Below are 20,277 nucleotides of genomic sequence, written 5' to 3' on the forward strand. Positions count from 1 at the left end.
TTGCCGTTGCCTTGACTGTGTCGTTAAGCCAAACATAAACATTCACTCTTTTAGCGTCCCATGTTGATATGTACTAAATAAAATAGACTAGAAAATGTTTCCATATCGTGTTATTTAGGAACATGTTTCAAGAATGAAAATAAAATAACGCTTGGTTTTCTGCCTTCATTTCATTTTCATTTTTAAAATTTCAAGTGTATTCCTCAATCAAATTAGGATTAGGCACTGTATCGGTATTTAGTTAATAATATTTATTTTACGTATGTTGAACCAAAACATTTTTGTTGTTAACTCTTGTTCAGTGAATTACTTAAATAAGTTAAGTATTACAACTTTAGTTTTATCTCTACAGGAAAGAAGAAAATTAAGTCTGCCTGTGACCCCTCTTTCGCCGGATGACTGTGTGGACTCGTAAAAGTGACCCCCAATAGGCCCCTAAATGTATCCTTTGGACCTCCTGCCCATGCCGGAGGTCGTGTACTCCTTTAAACGGCTGAACACGAACATTTTTAACCCTTGACTTGTGACGGTGGTGTTCCAACAACGCACTGAATTTTGTTGGCCTCCGGAGAGTGCAACAAGTAGCCCGCACCATCGGTCGGGGACTAAACGCACGGAGGTGAGGTAGTTTTTTTAGCACACGGCTGTCTCTGGGGAAGAGGAGCCGGGGGTCCCGATTGGGAGTGCCCCAAGTGGTGTCCCCCTAAGTGGGGGGCGGGGAGGGGGGCGGGGCGGGGCAAACCCACCCCCGCCAGCCGCGACCCCGGCGGCGGCTGAGCCGCTGGGCGGACCAGTCGTGGAGGACCCACTGGAAGACTCGGGAAGGTGGGAGGAGGCGGTGCCGGCCCTAGCCGGACTTCCATCCAGGGTTCCGATCCAGGCGTCAAAAGAGGGGGGCCGTACGAAAGCCCGCCCCGGATTGCGCGAGAGGCCTCCGAGCCTCGCCTATTGTTCGCCCCCCCTGGCGACGACCGCTCCCACGAGTTCTCACGTGTCCACGGCGGGGGCCGAGGTGGAGGCAGAGAGGGAGGTGTTCCTCCTCCTGCTCCTCCTCTTCCTCCTCCACCTCCTTCCACCCACGGCTCTCTCGCTGTCGGCAGGGCTCGGGGTCCTCCTGAGGCCCCTGCACCGCTTAAGACTCTGCCTGCGGCGTCGCTTGGGACCCTGCCTGCGTCGCCAAAGGCCGGAGTCCCCAGACGTCGACCATCCACCTGGGCAAAGAGATCCCTTAGATCCTCCAGACACGGCTGATATCGCCACCCCAGCGGCCCCGTCGAGGCCCCACAACATGGTGAAGACCTTCCAGGCATACCTTCCAGCCTGCCACCGCACGTACTCCTGCATACACTGTCGGGCACATTTGGCCAACCATGATGAACTCATCTCCAAGGTATGCTCTTGGGAATCTTTCCTTTGACTGGTGTTTATTTTAAATCAAATTCATCACTTGTGTCCAGCGAATTCTAGAATATGAGAATTTGAAAAAAACTGTTAGGCTGTTAGTGAGCAGTTTCAACCCATGACCTGAAGTTATTGCTTAAGCCCAGTAGTGCCCCAATTGACATTCAACAGTTTGATGATTGTAATTTAATTTTCGCTTCAGTTATCCTATCCACAGTCCTGGTTTTATTTCCTCCTTTTGTTTCACATGTAATATTCTTACGTATGAGATACATTGATTACATAAGAAATGCCCATTCAGAAGATTGAAGTGTTATTAATTTTTCCGAAGTTAAATATTGTTTCGAATTTATACAACGTGTTGTGTAAAAAATAGAATCATAGTACTGGAATTATAATGCGCAGCTCTAATAAACTGCTACAAAATGGGTTTTTACAGTTGTTTGGTTGGCTACGACCTTAATTTATAGTGATAGGCTATTCTTCTCATGAGAGGTGTCTGAGGTCAAAACATAACTATTCTGATTAGTGAATGGTATAGAATTTAATGAAAAGCATTGACTGACATTGAAGGATTACGGCAAAAAGTGGTGACAATGATAAAAATGCGTTAAATTCTTCTGAAATATTATATGTAAGGTCCAAAATCAAGAAGCATGTCATTACTTATTTCCTAGGTATAATTCCCTATTTACTTCGATTTTATTGATCTCTATTTTTTTGCATTTCAACTTTTGATCACATTTCCATGATGAATAGATGTTAAGAATCAATTTTTAAAAGAAATTCGGAATGGAGAAATTGACAAAATGGTGATAAAAAATTACTTGTACATATGAACTCTAACTATAACTGTGGAAAATGGCATTAAATTGAATTATACATTTAAAAAACGCTAGGGACATCAAATGTGTTTCGAATAGTCCAATTCTTTCTGCCTTACATGGTCATGATGCTCCACTCAAACAGTGGGATCAGAATTTGAGAGTTTGAGGTGAAGTGCCTTTGGGTTATTGCTCCTTTGGTTCAGCTGAGGGTTGAAATTCTCACCTTGGAACTTTTAATTAAATGACTGTAATTGTAGGAGGAAATATTTATAGTTGAGGAATGATTAAGCTGTGCAGCAATATGCAACGATATGAATCATAAATTGCAAAACTAGTGCTATCAAGGAAGATGGAATAGTTTGTGATTAATTGATCGGAATGTTATCCCGCGTAGAATATCGTGTCATTGTAAACTCCATGGGTAAGCATGTTATTGTTTTAGTATCGTATCTGATCTTGCATAAATAAAAACGTTGCAGCTGCAATACACAGAAATGAAGCTGCCATAATTCAACTGGCCCTCCTCAACATATCAGTGTAAAGGCATCTGAAAAAGAAGATACATAACACTGCCCCTACTTGACAAGCAAGCTGATCACTTTCAAACTGCTATTTCGGCCTCCTTATCCTACACTCCAATGGCCATTAATCCTGTTAACCAGGGCTGTAAAACCCACATTTTGCACCCAAGAAGAGATGACATCATCGGTTGAATGTTTAGCTGTTTCTTCATTCTGTTGAAATCTCTTATAATGCTTCCTCAGGTTCAATTTTAAGTTTCTTATTGCATTTGAAATTACAATAAAAAATACAATAATCCCTTTGATACCTGTAATGTGGTGGCTTTAATTTTTGTGGAAGGAGATTAAGCATGCCTTGCAGAGGACCAGTAGGTGAAGAGGGATTTCTTCCAGTGAAAGATTTCTTTTACCTCCAATGGCCACTTCAATGCAGTGCTATGGCCAATCACAATCCAGATGATCCTCAGGATTCTAATAATACAGATGAATCTCAACGTGAAAGTAAGCGAGGATGGAAACATTCATTGAATGATTGAAGGGTTGTTACATTCATTTTGTACAGGATATAGGGTCGTTTTAGGGAAATTAAGTTGAACTAGATAAGTGTTGATGGTTAATGTGGATGTTATAATTTTATCGGTTTAAGTTTGCCATGTATGTGCCCTTTTATTTTTCAATATTTGAGGTAAATTCTGATGGTATGAATTACTGTCCTTGTCGCTTCTCTACTCCCCATCTTGAAAGAGTAATCTATGCAAATATAATTTGATCAAAATATTAGTACGCTCATAATGGCCATAACCATTGCTGCATCCTGGTTATAAATACATGGAAATCATTGGCTCTGTTGGCAGCAATGCTTTCATAAAAATTATTGGAAGTAGGGAATGATCTTTTGATTTTTTTATCTAAATGGAAATGATACGCGGGGTGATTTTTTTAGATAAATACAGTTTTGAAAAAAAGAAGTATTCTTATTGATTTTATTTTTACATGAACGTCTGTCCCTTAATCTACATTTCTACATAATTTCCACTAATATTTAGGCACTCATACACTACTGTGTCAAACTACTAAGCTTTAGAAAAATCATTTAGCATACCAACATATGTATATGTTAAGATGTAAGTCAATCCTTAAGCTGGAAATCACTCTAAATTAGCTATTTTTGTTATCGGTTCCACTGCTCCAAAGGCCATTATTCCAGTGTGAACTTAAAAACTTTCCAGTTAAAAAATTAAAGGTAAATTCAAAGAACTATGGGAAATGCTATGACAGTTACTTCACTGATTTGTGCTGAAATTTAAGGATTTCACGGCAAAATTGTGTGAAATATTTTGCATTAAGATTAAGGTAACACAATCAATATAAAGATCAGATATTAAGATAATGATCAGATGCTAAGGATCCCAAGGAACGGAACAAATTGAATTGAACTGTACCATAATAACCCACTGGTCTCAATCACCAAGTCCATGACATGCTAGTCTGACCACCCTAAGGCCAGGGTTGTTAGACTCACTGTTTGCTATTGAGTACCTGACCATGGATGTAGTTTGGGCAAAGGATTAACTATTGAAGTTAGATGGAAGGCTGTATAACCTTGGCATCTGGAATTGATTGGACTGAAATCCTCTTCGATAATCTGTACACTACCAGCATCATATTGTAGATGTGCCCTTACCAAGCTCATTTACTCGTTCTAAAAGTTTTCTAAGTGAGGGTTTGGAGATCAGGACTCCCTCATCCTCCTTTCATCATCCTTTGGTGCCTTTGAAAGATAATGATTCATGGGAGATAAATTGTTTTCCTCAAGGTGTTGTTTTCCACAGTTATTATATATGAGATTTTTTATGAAGCATATTTTAAAAATCAGTCGATTTCATGCATTATTTTATTTAGCAAAAACAGTTGGTAAAAAGTAGGATACATGACTTGCCATTCGTCTTGTTAATCATCAGTGTTCAATTTGTTCATTCTGTGAATAGCCTTTGCATATTTATGGGAAATGCATGTACTCATACTTCCCCTAGTGGGAAGTATGAGCACTGTAAAATTTAATATTTTAGTATGAATAAATGTTATTGTTGAAATACCTTTTTACTTGCCTGACTGATAAAATGCATCTTAATTTTCACTAATTACTGCCTTCTAAAATCCCATTATAAAATTTGGCCAGAGCCAGCAACTTTGATTAGCGTCGTCTATGATGTGATGATCATATTTTAAATTGCATCAGGTTTGCACAGGAATGAAAAATTGTGCACCTAATTACAAAAGTGTGTCCTAATTGTGTATCTAGTATTTAAATTACTGCATTTAATTATTGTTTATGCCTGCAATTTTACTTTTTCATTGCAATACTTGAATTACTCATTTTGGAGTTATCGCTGAGCCCCTGTAATATGCCCTGAATAGATAGATATGCTAATATGAGACATAATTGCATTTTAATTTTAATCATTTTTCAGTAAGTAATGTTAATGTTTGTGGTACTCATAAGGTTGCTTTTGTTATATCTACCTTTTAAGGTATGTAAGGAAAATTGGGGTGACGTGATTTGAGGGCTTATCTTGTTTTCTCCTTAAAAATATCTTGCATTACAAAGCATAGGGATCAGATTTAAATATGTAGGTCCTTCCACTTATCCGAATGATGTAGTTGAAGAATAATATAAAGCTGACCTTTTATGATGGAAACAGCAATTAATGGCCTAATGCACAAGTGCAGGTAATAATACTGTAACCCTGAGAGGGGATTGGGATGGTGTGATGGACACAATTGTAGTGGCCCGGGTTTGAATCCAGGAGAGAGTAGATCTTTTTCAGTGGTATCCCAATTCCTACTTAATGTGCTTCGTGGAAAGCACTTGTGAGTCACAGAGATTGTGAGTATGCCATTCGTCAGATGGGATGTTGAATTGTGTCGCATCTTGTTTCCTTTCAATAAGAGTAGGCTAATTCATAGGTCATAGGTCACCCACGTATAGGCCAAAGGGAAGGAACCAGACAAAAGGTCCACACCGTCTGTACCTCTGCGAGGTAGCTGGAAGGTGCTTGACCCCTGTAGAAGAACCGTTTCAGTGATGTTGTCATTAAACCACTAATGAGGAAGGCAAATCAGAAACCACCTCAATTGTTTATCCCAAGAAAATGTGATATGACCCCTCATTATGACATTTCAGTCATCTTTCAATAATCTGCTGTGGCTCTCTGCCACAGCGATCACTTCAACAGTAATCAATTGCTCTTAAAATTGGCCAAGTTCTCTTAAGACATGAGTTAGACTCTATATGATGATTTAGTTTTTCATACAATGTCTTTAAGTCTTACTTTTACATTTGATACGATATAAATAGTAAACATCCAGCGATTGGGGATAAGAGATTTCATAACTCCCTTCATAGGCATGTGCTCACCAATGAATTCCAACTACATGGGTAAAAAAGGTGGCCAAACTGAATTGATGGCATGGGCCCCAGGTGGCAGAGAGCTTCCACCATTAGTTACCATCATGTTCTTGCACTCTTTTAAATGCACTCTTTTTAGGCTCACGAATTTTGTTCAATACTGCTCTAGTGTGCTGATCCCTGATGAATAATGTGATTTTTCCAGCTTCAAAATAAACATTTGTTTCCACAATCACCTCCTCATTTGAATTAAATCTCCATCTCCCCAGCCATTTCTTTATATTGGAAGGATAATACTAGTTCAAGGGAGCTAAATCTGGTGAGCTACAGGGAGGGGAAACAAGTTGGAATCAATTTTTTAGATACAAACTCAAAGAAGCTGGTGCATTGTCATGATGGAAAATTACTTCCTTATTGGTCAATTGTGGATATTTTTCTTGGAATTTAATGCTCAAAAGATCTAATGACACTGCATATTATGAATGATCAATAGTTTTTCCTTTTTCCAAATAGTCAATGAAGATTATACCTTGTGAGTCCTGAAAGATCTGTGTCCATTACTGTCCCAGCTGAAGGAATGGTCCTTGCCTTCTTTGGTGCAAACCCTCATGCAGGCAACCCCTTGCTTTGACTGTTCCATAGCTTCAAAAGTGTAGTAGTGTATCCATATTTAATCTTCAGTGATAAAATGATGCCCAAGTCATGCCTATTTCAACGAAACAGGTTGCAAGCTAGTCTTAAAACAGGTCACATAATTCCATGTTTGGTCAACTGTGAGCCAAATGCCTCATATCCAAATATTGATGAAAAATATTAAATACCCATTCCTTTATGATGCCTGCAGCATTAGCAGTCTCATGCTTTTACTCTTCTATGATCCATTGCCATATCATGAATTTTATCAATGATTCCTGGGGAGTATCACACAGGGGCTGCAAAGCTCTCTCACTTGTGGTATGATAGCTCTCTCACATATGGTCACTGAAAATTTTGAAACCACTTATAAACCATTCTTATCAGTACTAACTTAACCCAAACAAGTGCTAAACATAGAATAATAGACATCTGGCTGAAAATTGATGGGATCCTTGATATGTTCTTTTGGTACAATCTCTTGACTTTGCATTGATTTTTCAAACTCCCCTTTTACAATATAATATAAAATTAGTGGTATGTTTCACCCAGCAAATAATAATTTGTCATTATATGATGTACCAGGACCTATTATGTGCTTTAATGACACACTTAATGTTAAAATATTAAATATTTGAGCCTATCGATCTTAAGATTTATGCAAAGCAAATTGTTTTTTTTTCTTGGAGAATCATCACTTCTCTCGTTCAGTAAATAAGCCTATATGATTTCAATTTAATTAGGGTTTCTGTAGTTTATATAGGAAAAAATTAATTTATTATACAGGAAAAAATTATTTTATGTCTCATTAGTTGATGAATTGTTCTAGTTTTGATTCATCAATTGGTTGTACCTCCTAGGTAGCACACAAATGTTCCCTGATATGGAGAGGGTGTTATTATTTGTTGTCAAGCAATTCTGTGGGTGTTAGAATTTCCTACAAAACAAATATTCTGGGAACATTCTCAGAATGCTCAGTGAACCTTACAAAACATATGTAGAATGTTTTCTAATTGTTTAAGGAATGAATTATGGCATTAATCACCATGCCACCCCTAACCTGCACTGTGCTAGTATTTGCCATCTGGCTAGAAGATAGGGCATTGAAGTGACGTATTCAGTGATGTGTATCTTGTGGGTTAATCTTTTTCAATGATTTTCTTTATCCTTATCCAGTAACCAAAATGATTCTCATGATGCACATTGTGAAGATTAATAAGATACCTATGGCCTGAATTAGAGTTAAACAGCTGTAAGGAGATTAAAAGTATTGCTAATTCAAACAAAACCTCAGCAAAAGTAGTTTCAACATAAAAAGAATATTTTAAATGATTTTATCTGGTTTATTAATACCCCAATAGAAGGTGTTCCCAAGTTCTATATTCCTGGTATTGTTATTAAAATTATTTCATCTATAATTTACTTTTCACTCCACCAAAAAAAAATAATTGGAAATTCCTTCACTTCTGTCAACTATGATGAATAAAATATTACTGAAAATATGACTGGATGCTGGCATGAATTGTGTAACTCTTTGAATGCCAAAAGTCAAATCATATTTACTATTTATATAAAAGAAACTGAAAAGTTCTTTTAGAAAGAATTTATTGTAAAATGTCAGGCAGTTATGGCAATTTTGACTCAGTTATAGTGATATCAATTGTGCTGATATCTATTGGTGAATATTAGCATTAGAACCATTATTGGGCCAAAATTTTCATAATTCAGCCTTACATTGACCGAAATTTAGGGAAATAATCACTGGCTGTCATTCACCCAATGTTGGAAAGCTAATCAGTCGTCTTTCAATGCTTCTTGGAAAGCCACAGATGGGTTATATTATGTGATAATAATCACCTGAATAATTCACTAATGCAGGAAAATCAGAAGTCTTATACCTTGAAGAAAGGGAATATTTTTGCATATTAACATTACATTTTAGGCCCTGTAAAAGTGCTCTCTTTTTGTAGTAATTATCTGGTGACTGATTTGTGAACACTTAGCACAATTTTAGCCAAACACAGTTAAAGTTTCACAGGAAACTTTAACCTTAGCAAGAGAATCAATTTGTCTGCGGAGTATTCTCTGAATATTGTATTATGTATGATATGGCCATTTCAAGGCTGAAGGAGCATTTGTCTCTTGAGTCCAAACAGTGTGAACACAAAATGAATATTTGCTGAATGTTTGCATACTGCCTGGTTCTATGTCATCCATGTTATGTTAGACATATTTGGTGAGTGGTGACGTATGATACAAAATGTGGTACATACATTTTTTTCATCTGTGGAATTCATTTGAATGAAACCTTGTTTCAGTAGATATCTGAGGTAAAACAATCTTAGTGGTGGTACTCTTGGATTTTTATTGATTTATTATTTTTCATTTGAAATATTTCTTTTTCAGTCATTCCAGGGGAGTCAAGGCAGGGCATATCTCTTTAACTCTGTGTAAGTATATTCAGCATATAAAATTATATGTTAGTAACCTATTGTTAAATGCTACATAGAAGAAAAATGTTTATTACCTATATTTTTATGCTCTTAATGCTATTAGTCATCGAAAACTCTGTCGCAACAGTGTAAATTTTCAGATATTCAAGTATGAGGTGGTTCAAATATAAGTTTGAGTACACATTTCGCTGAAAACAACTAATATTCTCAAACTCAATTAGTCAAAGGCAGTAAAATGATTGAAAGGTCATTTTGAAATTTAGTTTAAAAAATGAATCAACAAAAGCGCATAATAAAATAATTAATTAATTGAAAAAATAAAAATATTTATAAAGCAATCTGATGAGATTGTAAGACTTTGTTACTAGAGTTATTACTTGCACTGTACATTGCTTGTATAAAGCAGAACAATTGAGATTTTACGCGTAATTATTGGCCCAGAAAATATCACCTTATTTTAAATGAGCCACCTATGTCTAGTTTGAAGTTTGACCTGCCTTAAAAAAAGATGTATCTTTATGGGTACTTGAGTGTGCAGGGAAAAGTAAATTTTATCAATAAATTGCAAGTCACACTTCATTATATAGTTTTTCAAAACAAATTTGCTTTTACCGTTGTTGTAGCGAGATTAAGAAATATGTCTTTTTTCAGTCTGGGTACATCCAAAGCCCGTCTACCTTAAATGGTGTAATACCAATAATAATAATGATGGCAAAATTCTTTGATGCATTTTGGAAAACATTGTGAATACTGTAAAAATATGTAATTATTATGAAGTATGCCAAAACCATTATTCAGCTTCACCTGGGACGCACTGATCAAAAGTATTTTTTTTTCATTTAGTATGCATTAAATATATAGCTACCTTTGCACTGCTTTATCCCTGTTCTTTAACAGTAGTATTAGGCCTCTTAAGGCCTGGAAATGTTCAAATGTGATTCTCAAATTGACTGCAGGCAACCCACTTAAAAATTTTTATTTTTCCCATTTAGGTTTCTCTAGCTAAAATTTTCATTTTTAGTTATTTCAATGAATAATGATTAATTAATTGAAATGCAGTTGAAGATAACAGAGGTAGTATGTTGAAGTCCATATTTTTAAAATCTCTAATTTAACCTTGAATTGAAAAAAAATCACCAAGGTACTGATTCTGTCCAATGCACCACTGTTATGATTATGACATATCAAAAAGATGAATACTCTCATAAGCTTATTACGCTTTTGAATCATTATGCTAAGAGGCGTGTCATTGTAATGTTTTGTTTTCTTCGGGACTTGAGTACAGGAAAGATATTTATTAACCTTTCAAATGCTATTATAATTTTTAAAATGGGAAACTTATTAGCAATTGGTAGATAAATTTTTTGTTTTTAAATACAGAGTAGTGTCTGCATATTGATAAAGATCTTTCACTGCTGCCATATCTAATTTCAAAAATGTTATAAACTTCTGGATATCTATTAATTTTTCACTTAAACCCTTACGAAATCGCTAACCTCTGGGACATTGTTTTATTTTTATTGGAAATGGCTTTCTGTTGGTTTATAAAAGGTCATCGTTAAATTTTTATCTGATAATTTAAATGCAAAATATGACAATTTAATCTGTTGAGATTGACATAGAAAATTACTGAATGCAATTTTTAATAAATTTGTGTACATTGTCAGATATATTTTGCCAGTAGTATTGAAGGTTCTTTAAAATAAAAATGGAAAAAAGGTTTTCTGAATGGAAAAGAAGCAGAATATATCCGTGGGTAAAAACAAAATAGCTGTGGATTCATAGTCGATATGATTTAAAAATTGATAAGCATATTCTTACATGTAGGCAGCATGCAACTTTTTCATAAATATGGAAGAAATTCATTTTGTAGTCAATGATTAGAGCATATGTGGAATGGATTTTCTGCGCATTAAGTTCTTACTGAGTAAAACTTTAGGGAATATTTTTCAATCACTTGGCAAGCATTGCCAAAGCACTCAGCTATGCCTATCAGAATGTATGGGGAAGAATTTTGAGCAGTATTGTATCACCTTACACAGCCTGTGTGAGGTCTTGCAATTTGACTGGAGGAGGGTTTGATTGGTGTCCAAAAGCTGTGCCTGTTCTAATTCATTCTTGATGATTGCCATATCTTAATTGTGGTGTAAGTAAGAACATTTAGATTTTCACACTGTTAATATAGAATGATTTTTGTGGGCCAAGTAAGATCCATGTTGATAATCATCTCCTAGCTTCTGGGGTATTCTTTTCGAGCTCCCCATTCCCAAAATTGCATAGAAATTTTTTTATGCAAGACACTTAGAAGCACACTCAAGAGCTAGGAGATTACTATGTATGTAGATCTGTTTCAAGAAACAACCATTTACATGGTGGAATTGAAAAGAGCAATTTATAATTGATAGAACTTGGGCAATGGCGCCTTACATGTGGGAGTTACCATTAGTAAAGTATATCGTTGCTAAAACAGTGTCAATCATAATTCATTTAGGGCTAAAATTGAATTTGAATACAATTTTTATACAAAGTGCATGCATATTCAGAAATAGAACTTGCAAGGAACAACTTTTGATGTAGTTGATTGTTTATGCATGTTAAAATGCACAACATCATGCAATAGCATAAAAAGGAAGATATTATGAAATAAGCCCTGATGAATTGTGATGGTATTGACACCCATTAGTAGAAGCAGTGATAAAATATGGTCAGTCAACGGAAACGGTCATAAAAGTGAAAATAAAATATGGATGCAAACTGAAAGGTTTCTGTAGCTGAAACTCTGAAGTCTGCTATTGCATTGTGAGGACCTCACAGTGGAATCACAGTTAACCTTAAAAAAATATTTAAGGGCATCAATGAAAACTATTTGGAGTAAAATTACTGAATAATAAAATCAAGAGTTCTGCAAAAGGAAGAATTGAGTGTAATATGCTTACAACTTGATGGAAGGCCAGCCAAAGGTTTTTCAGGAATTATGCTAGATAGTGCTTTTGGTTATTTGATAATATGCTTTTCAACTATACCTTTGCCCTTTACGATGTACAAGTGCAGAAACCTTAGCAAAGGCTTCTGTGAAGACTTAAGGAATTTTTCATATCATAAGATGGTTTTTGAACCATTTAGTTTTGGACCATAACTGCTGTGAGATGATCACCTATTAATGATCAATACCTGCCTGGGTATGTAATACATATACCCACATTTTATTTTTAGGTGGTTCAATGAAAGACAGAGTAGGTGTCTAATGAAAATATGGGATGCTTATGTGGCTATTCTTTCAGTTCACCATGTAGTCGTGAATATAATTAAAGAATAAATCCTTAGAATCATACCTATATGTTTCTTTGAGACCCTTAATGATTCCTTTGTGCTGGTAGAATAGTCACTGTCTGCTGAGGAATAGAAATATTCAGTCCATATTTTGAGATCTATCATGGACTAACTAGTGATTGTTAATAATGTAAAATATAATTAACAGAATTTTAAAATTTTCAAGAGAAAAATTTATTAATACTGTGCACCTAATGAATCTGTACTTCTGCTCTTTTAATAAATCTGGGATAGTCTCAACAATTGTTATTATATATTTTTGACAAGTTGAAAAGATTAAGTACATAATTGTGTATATTCATTAACTTGTTCTCATATATTTGTCTTTGATTTTTTGCTTGAAAACAGAGTGAATGTTGGGTGTGGACCTGCAGAAGAGCGAGTCCTTTTGACTGGTCTCCATGCTGTGGCTGACATATACTGTGAATGCTGCAAAACCACCTTAGGCTGGAAATATGTAAGTTCTATTTATTTATTATTGCTAATGACATAATCAAGAAAGACTGGGCAAAATTTAGTCAAATGGTCAATGATTACCATTGGAAAGATTAGTTATGTTTTTAATAATGAATACATTTAAATTTGGAAATGTCTCATGTGAATTACTAAATTATTGAATTATGATGACAAATATTGAGGGAAATTGTCAGAGGACTGTCTCTGGCATTGCAAATGTCAACATACCTGACATGAAAATTTCATGTACAGAATACATGGCGACAGCCCCTGTGGAATAGCTCTGATTTTGAATGTATAATATTGATTGCATTATCCTTTAATGCCTTAAACATATGTAAAATAAACCTACAGTTGTTGTCCCATGTCTTTCATATGCAGGGATAATATTTCTTGTAAATTGGCCCACTGAATAAAGAAAAGTGCTGTAAAGTTGAGATATACCAGTTCATCTTAGACATATGATGCAGGGAAAGAAACTGCTGCCCCCTACCCCTCCTAATTTCCCTGATAATGTGTTAATTTGACACACTGTGTAGGACTTAGTGTTAGGTGATCTCTGATTCACCTGCCAAAGTAACCCTTGAGGGATTACTATGGAGGGGAGGGGATGCTTTATTGTCGAAAATAGTGGAATTTCTTCGCCATTACTAACTTGTGGTTAATGATATCTTTCAGGAGCATGCTTTTGAGTCCAGTCAGAAGTACAAGGAAGGGAAGTACATCATTGAGCTGGCCCACATGATCAAGGAGAATGGCTGGGACTGATGGGAGTGGGGGTGGCGGTGGCGAGCGCCCCGCCCCCCCGACCTCCCTCACACCTGATGTGCCACCACCGCCACCCCATGCTGCCTCCTCTCTCTCACTCGTGCAGATATTCAATCTCTTTCCTGCCTGCACTCCTTGTCTCATGACACTGCCACTGACCATCGTCACCAGTCTCCAGGAATTGAACATCTTGTGCTGGACTGGACTTGAAATGGTCATGAAAGTGATGGAAACTTAACACCAGGATTTTCTGACACAAACATTGCATTCGACTTTTGGCTGGGAGGGAGGTGGAGAGCAGGGAAGAAGGAATTACCGCAATTCGTGGCCTGCTCTGCTTGTTTTTTGAAAAGAAATCTTGACCCCCTTGATCCTCATTGCTGCATGTCCAGTTCTATGATCCCTGTTGTAATCCCGGGTGTGTCACTGATTCTGTGCCTCAAAGTAAAAAAAATATGCTGTTGAAAAGTGCTGAACAGCTACCGATGGATGGTGTTAGTAAATTTTTGAAGATCCTTAGTCTGCGAATTTTTATTACAAGTGCCATCGTTGGGCTAGCCATAGATCGGTTCATATGCTGGCTTTCATTGGCCTGTGGCAAGAGGCAGGGATTCATTGAAAATGGGCAGACATTCCGAGGCCAAATGGTTCCCCTGATGGGGTCATCTCTTGTCCCGATTTCTCATCTTATCTCTGCCAAATGGAAAGTTGTAGTGCTCACTGGCTGTTGTGCCACAGGCCTGTATTACTTAAAGATACATCACTATAATTATTTTTGTGCTCGGTACCCTGATTCCTCTTTGAAGATTTGGTGGTCTAAAGGAGGGTTGCAGTGCCGTTAACTGTTAGCTGTATCTTTTTGCAGAGGAAGGACTTGTCTCCACTGCCACTACTACTAAAATGAAGAGCCTTAAAAAGAAGAAAAGTTTTTTTCTCCAGCGAACTCAAAGAGAAAGAAAAAAAGGAGTGTGTTAAGTGGGCCGTGGATGCCATATACATACTGAGGCTGGATGCCATCTTGGTGTGTGAGGCCTGCTTTGTTTTGCTCTGGGTGTGCTTTAGTGAACTGATTGCTAATGAAGTGAGAGACATTGTTGTGAAATGGTTGAATTAGGAGAGAAAGATGGTGTTTTTTGAGAGGTACCCGCCTCTTGCTTTATTTGTTGCAATGGTTTGAGGGGCCAACCCAGTGTGGAATATGGCCCTTCATCCAGTCGTTTGCCAGAGGTTTGCATATGCAGGCAGAAAGCACTCACAAGAAGTAGAATAAATCCCCTGCGTCGGCGCTTTTTGACCTCTCCTAGTGTTTATTTATTTGAGTAAGCTTTTCATTGGGGTTTTAAATTCTTTGCTTGGCCTCCAGGCTAATGTATGGCATTTACTATAGTTTTCTAATGTCCTTGGGGGTAGAACAGATGTGGGTAGGAAATGTGATGAAAGAGGAGCCAGTTGGGAAAGGAGTGTTCCTTGCGGCTAAAACTTGTTTTCGTGAGGAGGCATACGTGATGAAACGGTGTGTCCTTGCCAGTATGCTGGGGACATTATATATTGAAACCCGTTCTAGTCTTTCAATCTGTGGATCATTTTTTTTTACACTCAAAACTGTCTCAGAGTTTTAAATGCTTTTGTCTTTTTTTTTGTTTTTATGAAAGAACAATTAACTCTCTTGTTTTGAAACATTTTAAACTAGAGTGTTCTTTTATGACACTCGAAAAATAGTCTATAGAAATTTTATTTCAAAAACAATGGGTCATGTCTACCTCTGTGACAATCTTATGTTTTCCTGCATGCAATCTTTGTGTTTCTTGTGTTTTTTCTTAAAGAAATTTGGACTGAGTTTTCATGCTGTTACCACTTCGGTTTCCATCTTTGATAATGCTATGTTTTGTAGTTGGAATCAATTAGGAGGTTTTCTTTTTTTTAAATGAATTTATATGACAAATAAAATGGTAGATGACTTTAGCATAAATGTTTACTTGTGATTGGACTGCTTAGAGAGCCTGCTTAAAAAACACTAGGGTACTGAGGACAAAAAAGCAATGTGTGTGTGGGAAAAATGGTATTAGATGTTCAATTCCTCGCCATGAATTCACTGCCTTGAGACAATGAAAGGCCTAGAGAACTGATGATTCAGTACAGATCTGGCCTCCCAAAAGCCATAAGCTGTTAGTTCTCCCAGCAAAGCTCTGGTCTTGGAGAATAGGTAAGCCTGCAGCCTATTGATTGGTGTATCTTGGCACATCATGCTACACGAATTCATTTTTAAGAGAACACATACACAATCACATATAACTCATACACATGACCACAGACTATCCACCAACATAGCTACATTTAATCTATTTTACACCAGAACAAGCAAGCTATACACACAGGACACAAATATACACAAAAATGTGAGGAGGGAGGCAATGGTCAAAAATGCAGTAGAGTAATTGGCACCAAGGGAGGTGTAAATCAGTGCATTCCTCATGTGGTTTTTTACTGCCTTGCCTTCCATACCTAATAATCTGCCTTATCACTTCTGTTCACCAATGCACCATTTCATAATTATCATTGTACCATCATCAACCACAAATATGTGATACTAAAAAAAATTAAAACTTTAGAGCATTGAGGTTAATAAACCTCTCCCAGGTGGATGCTTAGCTAGGTCCTCATGTTGCAACTTAAACTGCCCAAAGTCATCAACCGTTGAAGTTGCTGCTATATGAATCCATATCAAGTAAATTCTGCTGGAAAAGTAGATTGATTTCCCTATTCCTTGTAAGTTTTTGATACTTTTGTTGCCTGGTGACAATTTTTAGGAAATCATGTAGTCTGTGTTTTACCAATGAGCTTGTCTACATGATCTACGTTATTTTAGTAAGGAGGCAATGCTATGGTTTGAAAAGAACAAATGTAGAACCCTTTGTGTGACCCCCAAATCCAAGCGAGCATATTTGTATTACATTGTAACCTGGCTGCCTGCAGATTAAAGTTTTATTTTTAAAATTAGAAAGCTGTTGCTCAAGTAAATGTATTAGAAAGATAAAAAACATAAAATTTTATATTTCTGAAATAGACTACACACAACCTTTAAATACAATCTCTCTCTTGTGATGATTTATATTGGATGTTTATTCCTCTATAATGCTAGATTGTCATCATTTTGTCAATTCAATGTAAATACTAAAACATTGTAAAAGTTCACAACAAAAATAGTTTTTTAGATTATGAGTGTCTTTGGTATGTGTGAGGGTGTAAATGGTAGTGTGGTTGAGTGTGTATGTTTGTGTATTTGTTTGTGTATATATAAGAATACACATCTATATAAAATGTTTGTGTATGCACTAGATGCATGCATGATAACAAAAATTATTTATTCTAATACATAAAAATATTTGAAATTAAAGCATTGAAAAATGGTTCAGACCATGCCACAGTATAAGTGTAATATTGTTTCAATTGAGTTATCCAAGATTGGTGTTACTGTCTATCTTGCTGTGTCTTTACTTTAACTTGGTTTGATCACCTTGTAGCCAAGAAAAATGGATATAGACATTGTAAGCCCTTGTTAATATCTCATATTTTTAAATCTGTGGACTTCAAAGTTAGCCTGTGATAAATTATATGCTGTATTGTGGTAGCTTATAAACATTTGCAAGTAGACAAATTTCAGTTATCCTACCAGTTATTAGTGAAGATGTATCTAGGTTAAGCTTCAATCCATTGGAGTAAATGCCACTGACACCATAAGATGGTTATGAATTCATTTGTAATTACTTATTTGATTTCCATTTTAATGACAGTTTTAACCATCCTGAAAAATGGCAGAACTTATAAATAAAAGATGTGAGTTTTTACTTGGTTGATGTGATTAAAATGAGTATATTTATTTAATGCACATCATTAACAAGGGTTTACATAAATTCATGTAATATTATGGGAATTAATTCACTTTGAACGTATCTACGTTCTAATTATGAAAAATTTTCATTTTCCAAATGAATATTTTTATGTTTGAAAAGTGATATTAAAAATTACTACTGTGAAAAATTGTAATCATTGCCTAAGAACTATTCAATATTGGCTGCAGCATTAAATGGAGAAACCTTAAGATGCTTTAGTGCTGTTAATTGGGTTATTGTAAAGGTAACTTCCAAAGGTAATTTCATGAACATCAAATTTGAGAAGACTGAGAAAACTTATCTGAAATAGACATGGCTAGATTTAACAGTTTTTCATTATGACAAGAGGTATCATAATGTTTTCTCATTGGATTCATCAACCAATCATGTTTGTTGCTTATAATTTGTAGGTAAACTTGCTTACATTGAATCACATATTGGACCAATCTCTGCAGGTAAAGTCATTATATATGTGTTGGTATCTATAGATCTCTTAAATTATTAATGTATGTGTATATGTACTGAAATATGTGTATACATACATGTGCAGAAATGCATAGATCTTTGGGGATGAGAAGATATAAACATCTTGTATCCCTCACCTTAATTTAACTGAAGTGAGCCTTCGTCCAAAAGTTTGTGCTTCATAAAATGGATAAGTATGTACAGAAATTGTTAATGAAAATGATATTCAAGGAGTATGAGAAAGGAATGTAGTATTTCTGTTTATATTAAATATATATGATTAATCATTACTTGGTTCTGTTTGAGGATTTTGTTGCAGAATAGAAGTAAACATTTTCACTTAATTATAATTAATTATCAAGCTGCCCTACTTTAGAAAGGGCTGAGTTTTTAACTTGCCTTACCTGACAGGATGGTAATCTAATTAATTTGGAAGCCACAAATCCTCCAGGTGGATGCTGTTGAGGATACAGTTTCTATTGTGTACATGAAATGTTTTTCTGCTGCAGTGAAAGTACACCTTTGGCAAGTTGCTCTTTTCATTTATTGTTTCTACAGTTTTATTGAATAGATCATTACCAAAGGAAGAGCACAATATTTTATTTACCTCTTATACATGGAGAAAGAGAATCTCCTTAAATTAAAGTCGTTATATTTTTTCAATTTTTTTTTAGTCTGGTGTAAGTGCACCTCAGAACTCAACAGTAGCTGTTCCAATCATGCCAATAAAACCATTTCACCCATAATTCATTTTTTTTTTCAAATACATATTAATGTAATGGTTCATAAAGTATAATAAATAATGGCTTTCAGTGGCATTTTACTGTAGATTAATCGCAGCAGGAGAAATTTATTCGAAGAGAAAACAAATGCAGCCACCTCTCCATATTATAGGAGTTTGTAATTATCCAGAATAATGCAGAAAGTCTGTGGAAAATTAAAAACTTCTTTAGTATGGACATCACACAATTCCATGAAGTGAAGTCTGAAAGCATTTAATATAGTAATCACCTGTTTTCAGGATTTTGTATTTTCCATCTTTTTACTAATCAATATTTTATACATAAGGTGCCAAGTTCTTGTTTCCTCCACATTATATTTAGTTCGGGTACATATGGTGTGTGTCTTCGTAGAGGATTAATACTTCTAAATGCATTAATATAAGCCACTCAGAGAAGTACTGTCATCATTTAAATTTTGTGAGAGAATTCTTAAGAGACATTTATTGCTGAATACAAATTTGAATGCTTAGCTATTTTGCAGTGACTGAATAAAAATACTGGAAAATTTTAGTAAATTTCAATCTAATGCAAATTATTATTTAGTTATTTTAAGTGTTGCAGTTAGTAAAAAATAGGATGACACACTTTCTTTGAGTCTGTTTTTGTGCATATCATCCTTAGTTTCGCTCATTATCAGAAAACTGAACAAGGTTATGTTCTGGGGAGGACCCAGCAACTAGTGGGGGGGGGGGGCTTAGGGGATTGACTTTAAATTACTCGTACATGTATGAAAAATCACTTATTTCAGCTCTTGTGGAAGTAAAATATTTGTGGTGAATGAAGAGTTACTCTTATCGATTTGCTAATTCTACTAGAATGTATAGACCTGGCAACTGAAAGAAAAGCTTTTTCTTAGATAAAGCATTCTTCCATGAGAATTCCAGGGAGAAGAAAGAATTCCACAACTCTCCTCATGTATAAATAAGTAAGGGTAAGTCTATTTCTGTAAGTGGAGCTTTAATTTCTGGGCCGTGCATAGACCTACTGTTTTACAATTATTTTGCCATTATTCTGAAAGTCGGAACAATATTCCAGAACCCGCTGTTTTGGCCTGTGAATCTTAGGAACCTAAAGTAAATGGTATTCAATAGAACTTCAAGGGGAGGTGGGAGGGTAATGCATTTCATTGCTTATTTTTGTACTGGGTCCATTTTATCCCCTGTGAATGTTATTATTTATTGCATCTATTTATGTAATGAGCTACATGATGAGTGTTCTATGCATAAGACACAGATTTTTTACTGAAGTGGACAACATGTAGTGATACATAGGAAAGAAAAACAGTGTGCTACTCTATGCAAATATAGATTTATTTTCACTGGTTTCAATACATCTTCAGGCA

The 20,277-nt window shown here is 35.8% G+C and overlaps 1 protein-coding gene across 1 annotated transcript; it reads left to right on the top strand.

Annotated features, from left to right (window-relative positions):
* Positions 1-674: 674 nt before the first annotated feature.
* Ypel (Yippee-like) lies at positions 675-18,440 on the top strand. Its single transcript, XM_071590780.1, has 4 exons — positions 675-1,390; positions 9,198-9,241; positions 12,923-13,031; positions 13,709-18,440. Exons 1-4 carry the CDS (start codon positions 1,289-1,291, stop codon positions 13,796-13,798), a joined length of 345 nt encoding a protein of 114 aa, XP_071446881.1. The 5' UTR covers positions 675-1,288; the 3' UTR covers positions 13,799-18,440.
* The last annotated feature ends 1,837 nt before the right edge of the window (positions 18,441-20,277 follow it).

The sequence above is a fragment of the Hetaerina americana genome, unplaced genomic scaffold, assembly GCF_022747635.1.
Source record: "Hetaerina americana unplaced genomic scaffold, ioHetAmer1.1.p SCAF_4, whole genome shotgun sequence".
NCBI lineage: Eukaryota > Metazoa > Arthropoda > Insecta > Odonata > Calopterygidae > Hetaerina > Hetaerina americana.

Coding starts and splice junctions, on each gene's coding strand:
- Ypel (XM_071590780.1), top strand. CDS start 1,289: ATGGTGAAGACCTTCCAGGCATACCTTCCAGCCTGCCACCGCACGTAC. Junction 1,391..9,197: donor ATGATGAACTCATCTCCAAG/GTATGCTCTTGG, acceptor TTTCTTTTTCAG/TCATTCCAGGGGAGTCAAGG. Junction 9,242..12,922: donor GCATATCTCTTTAACTCTGT/GTAAGTATATTC, acceptor GCTTGAAAACAG/AGTGAATGTTGGGTGTGGAC.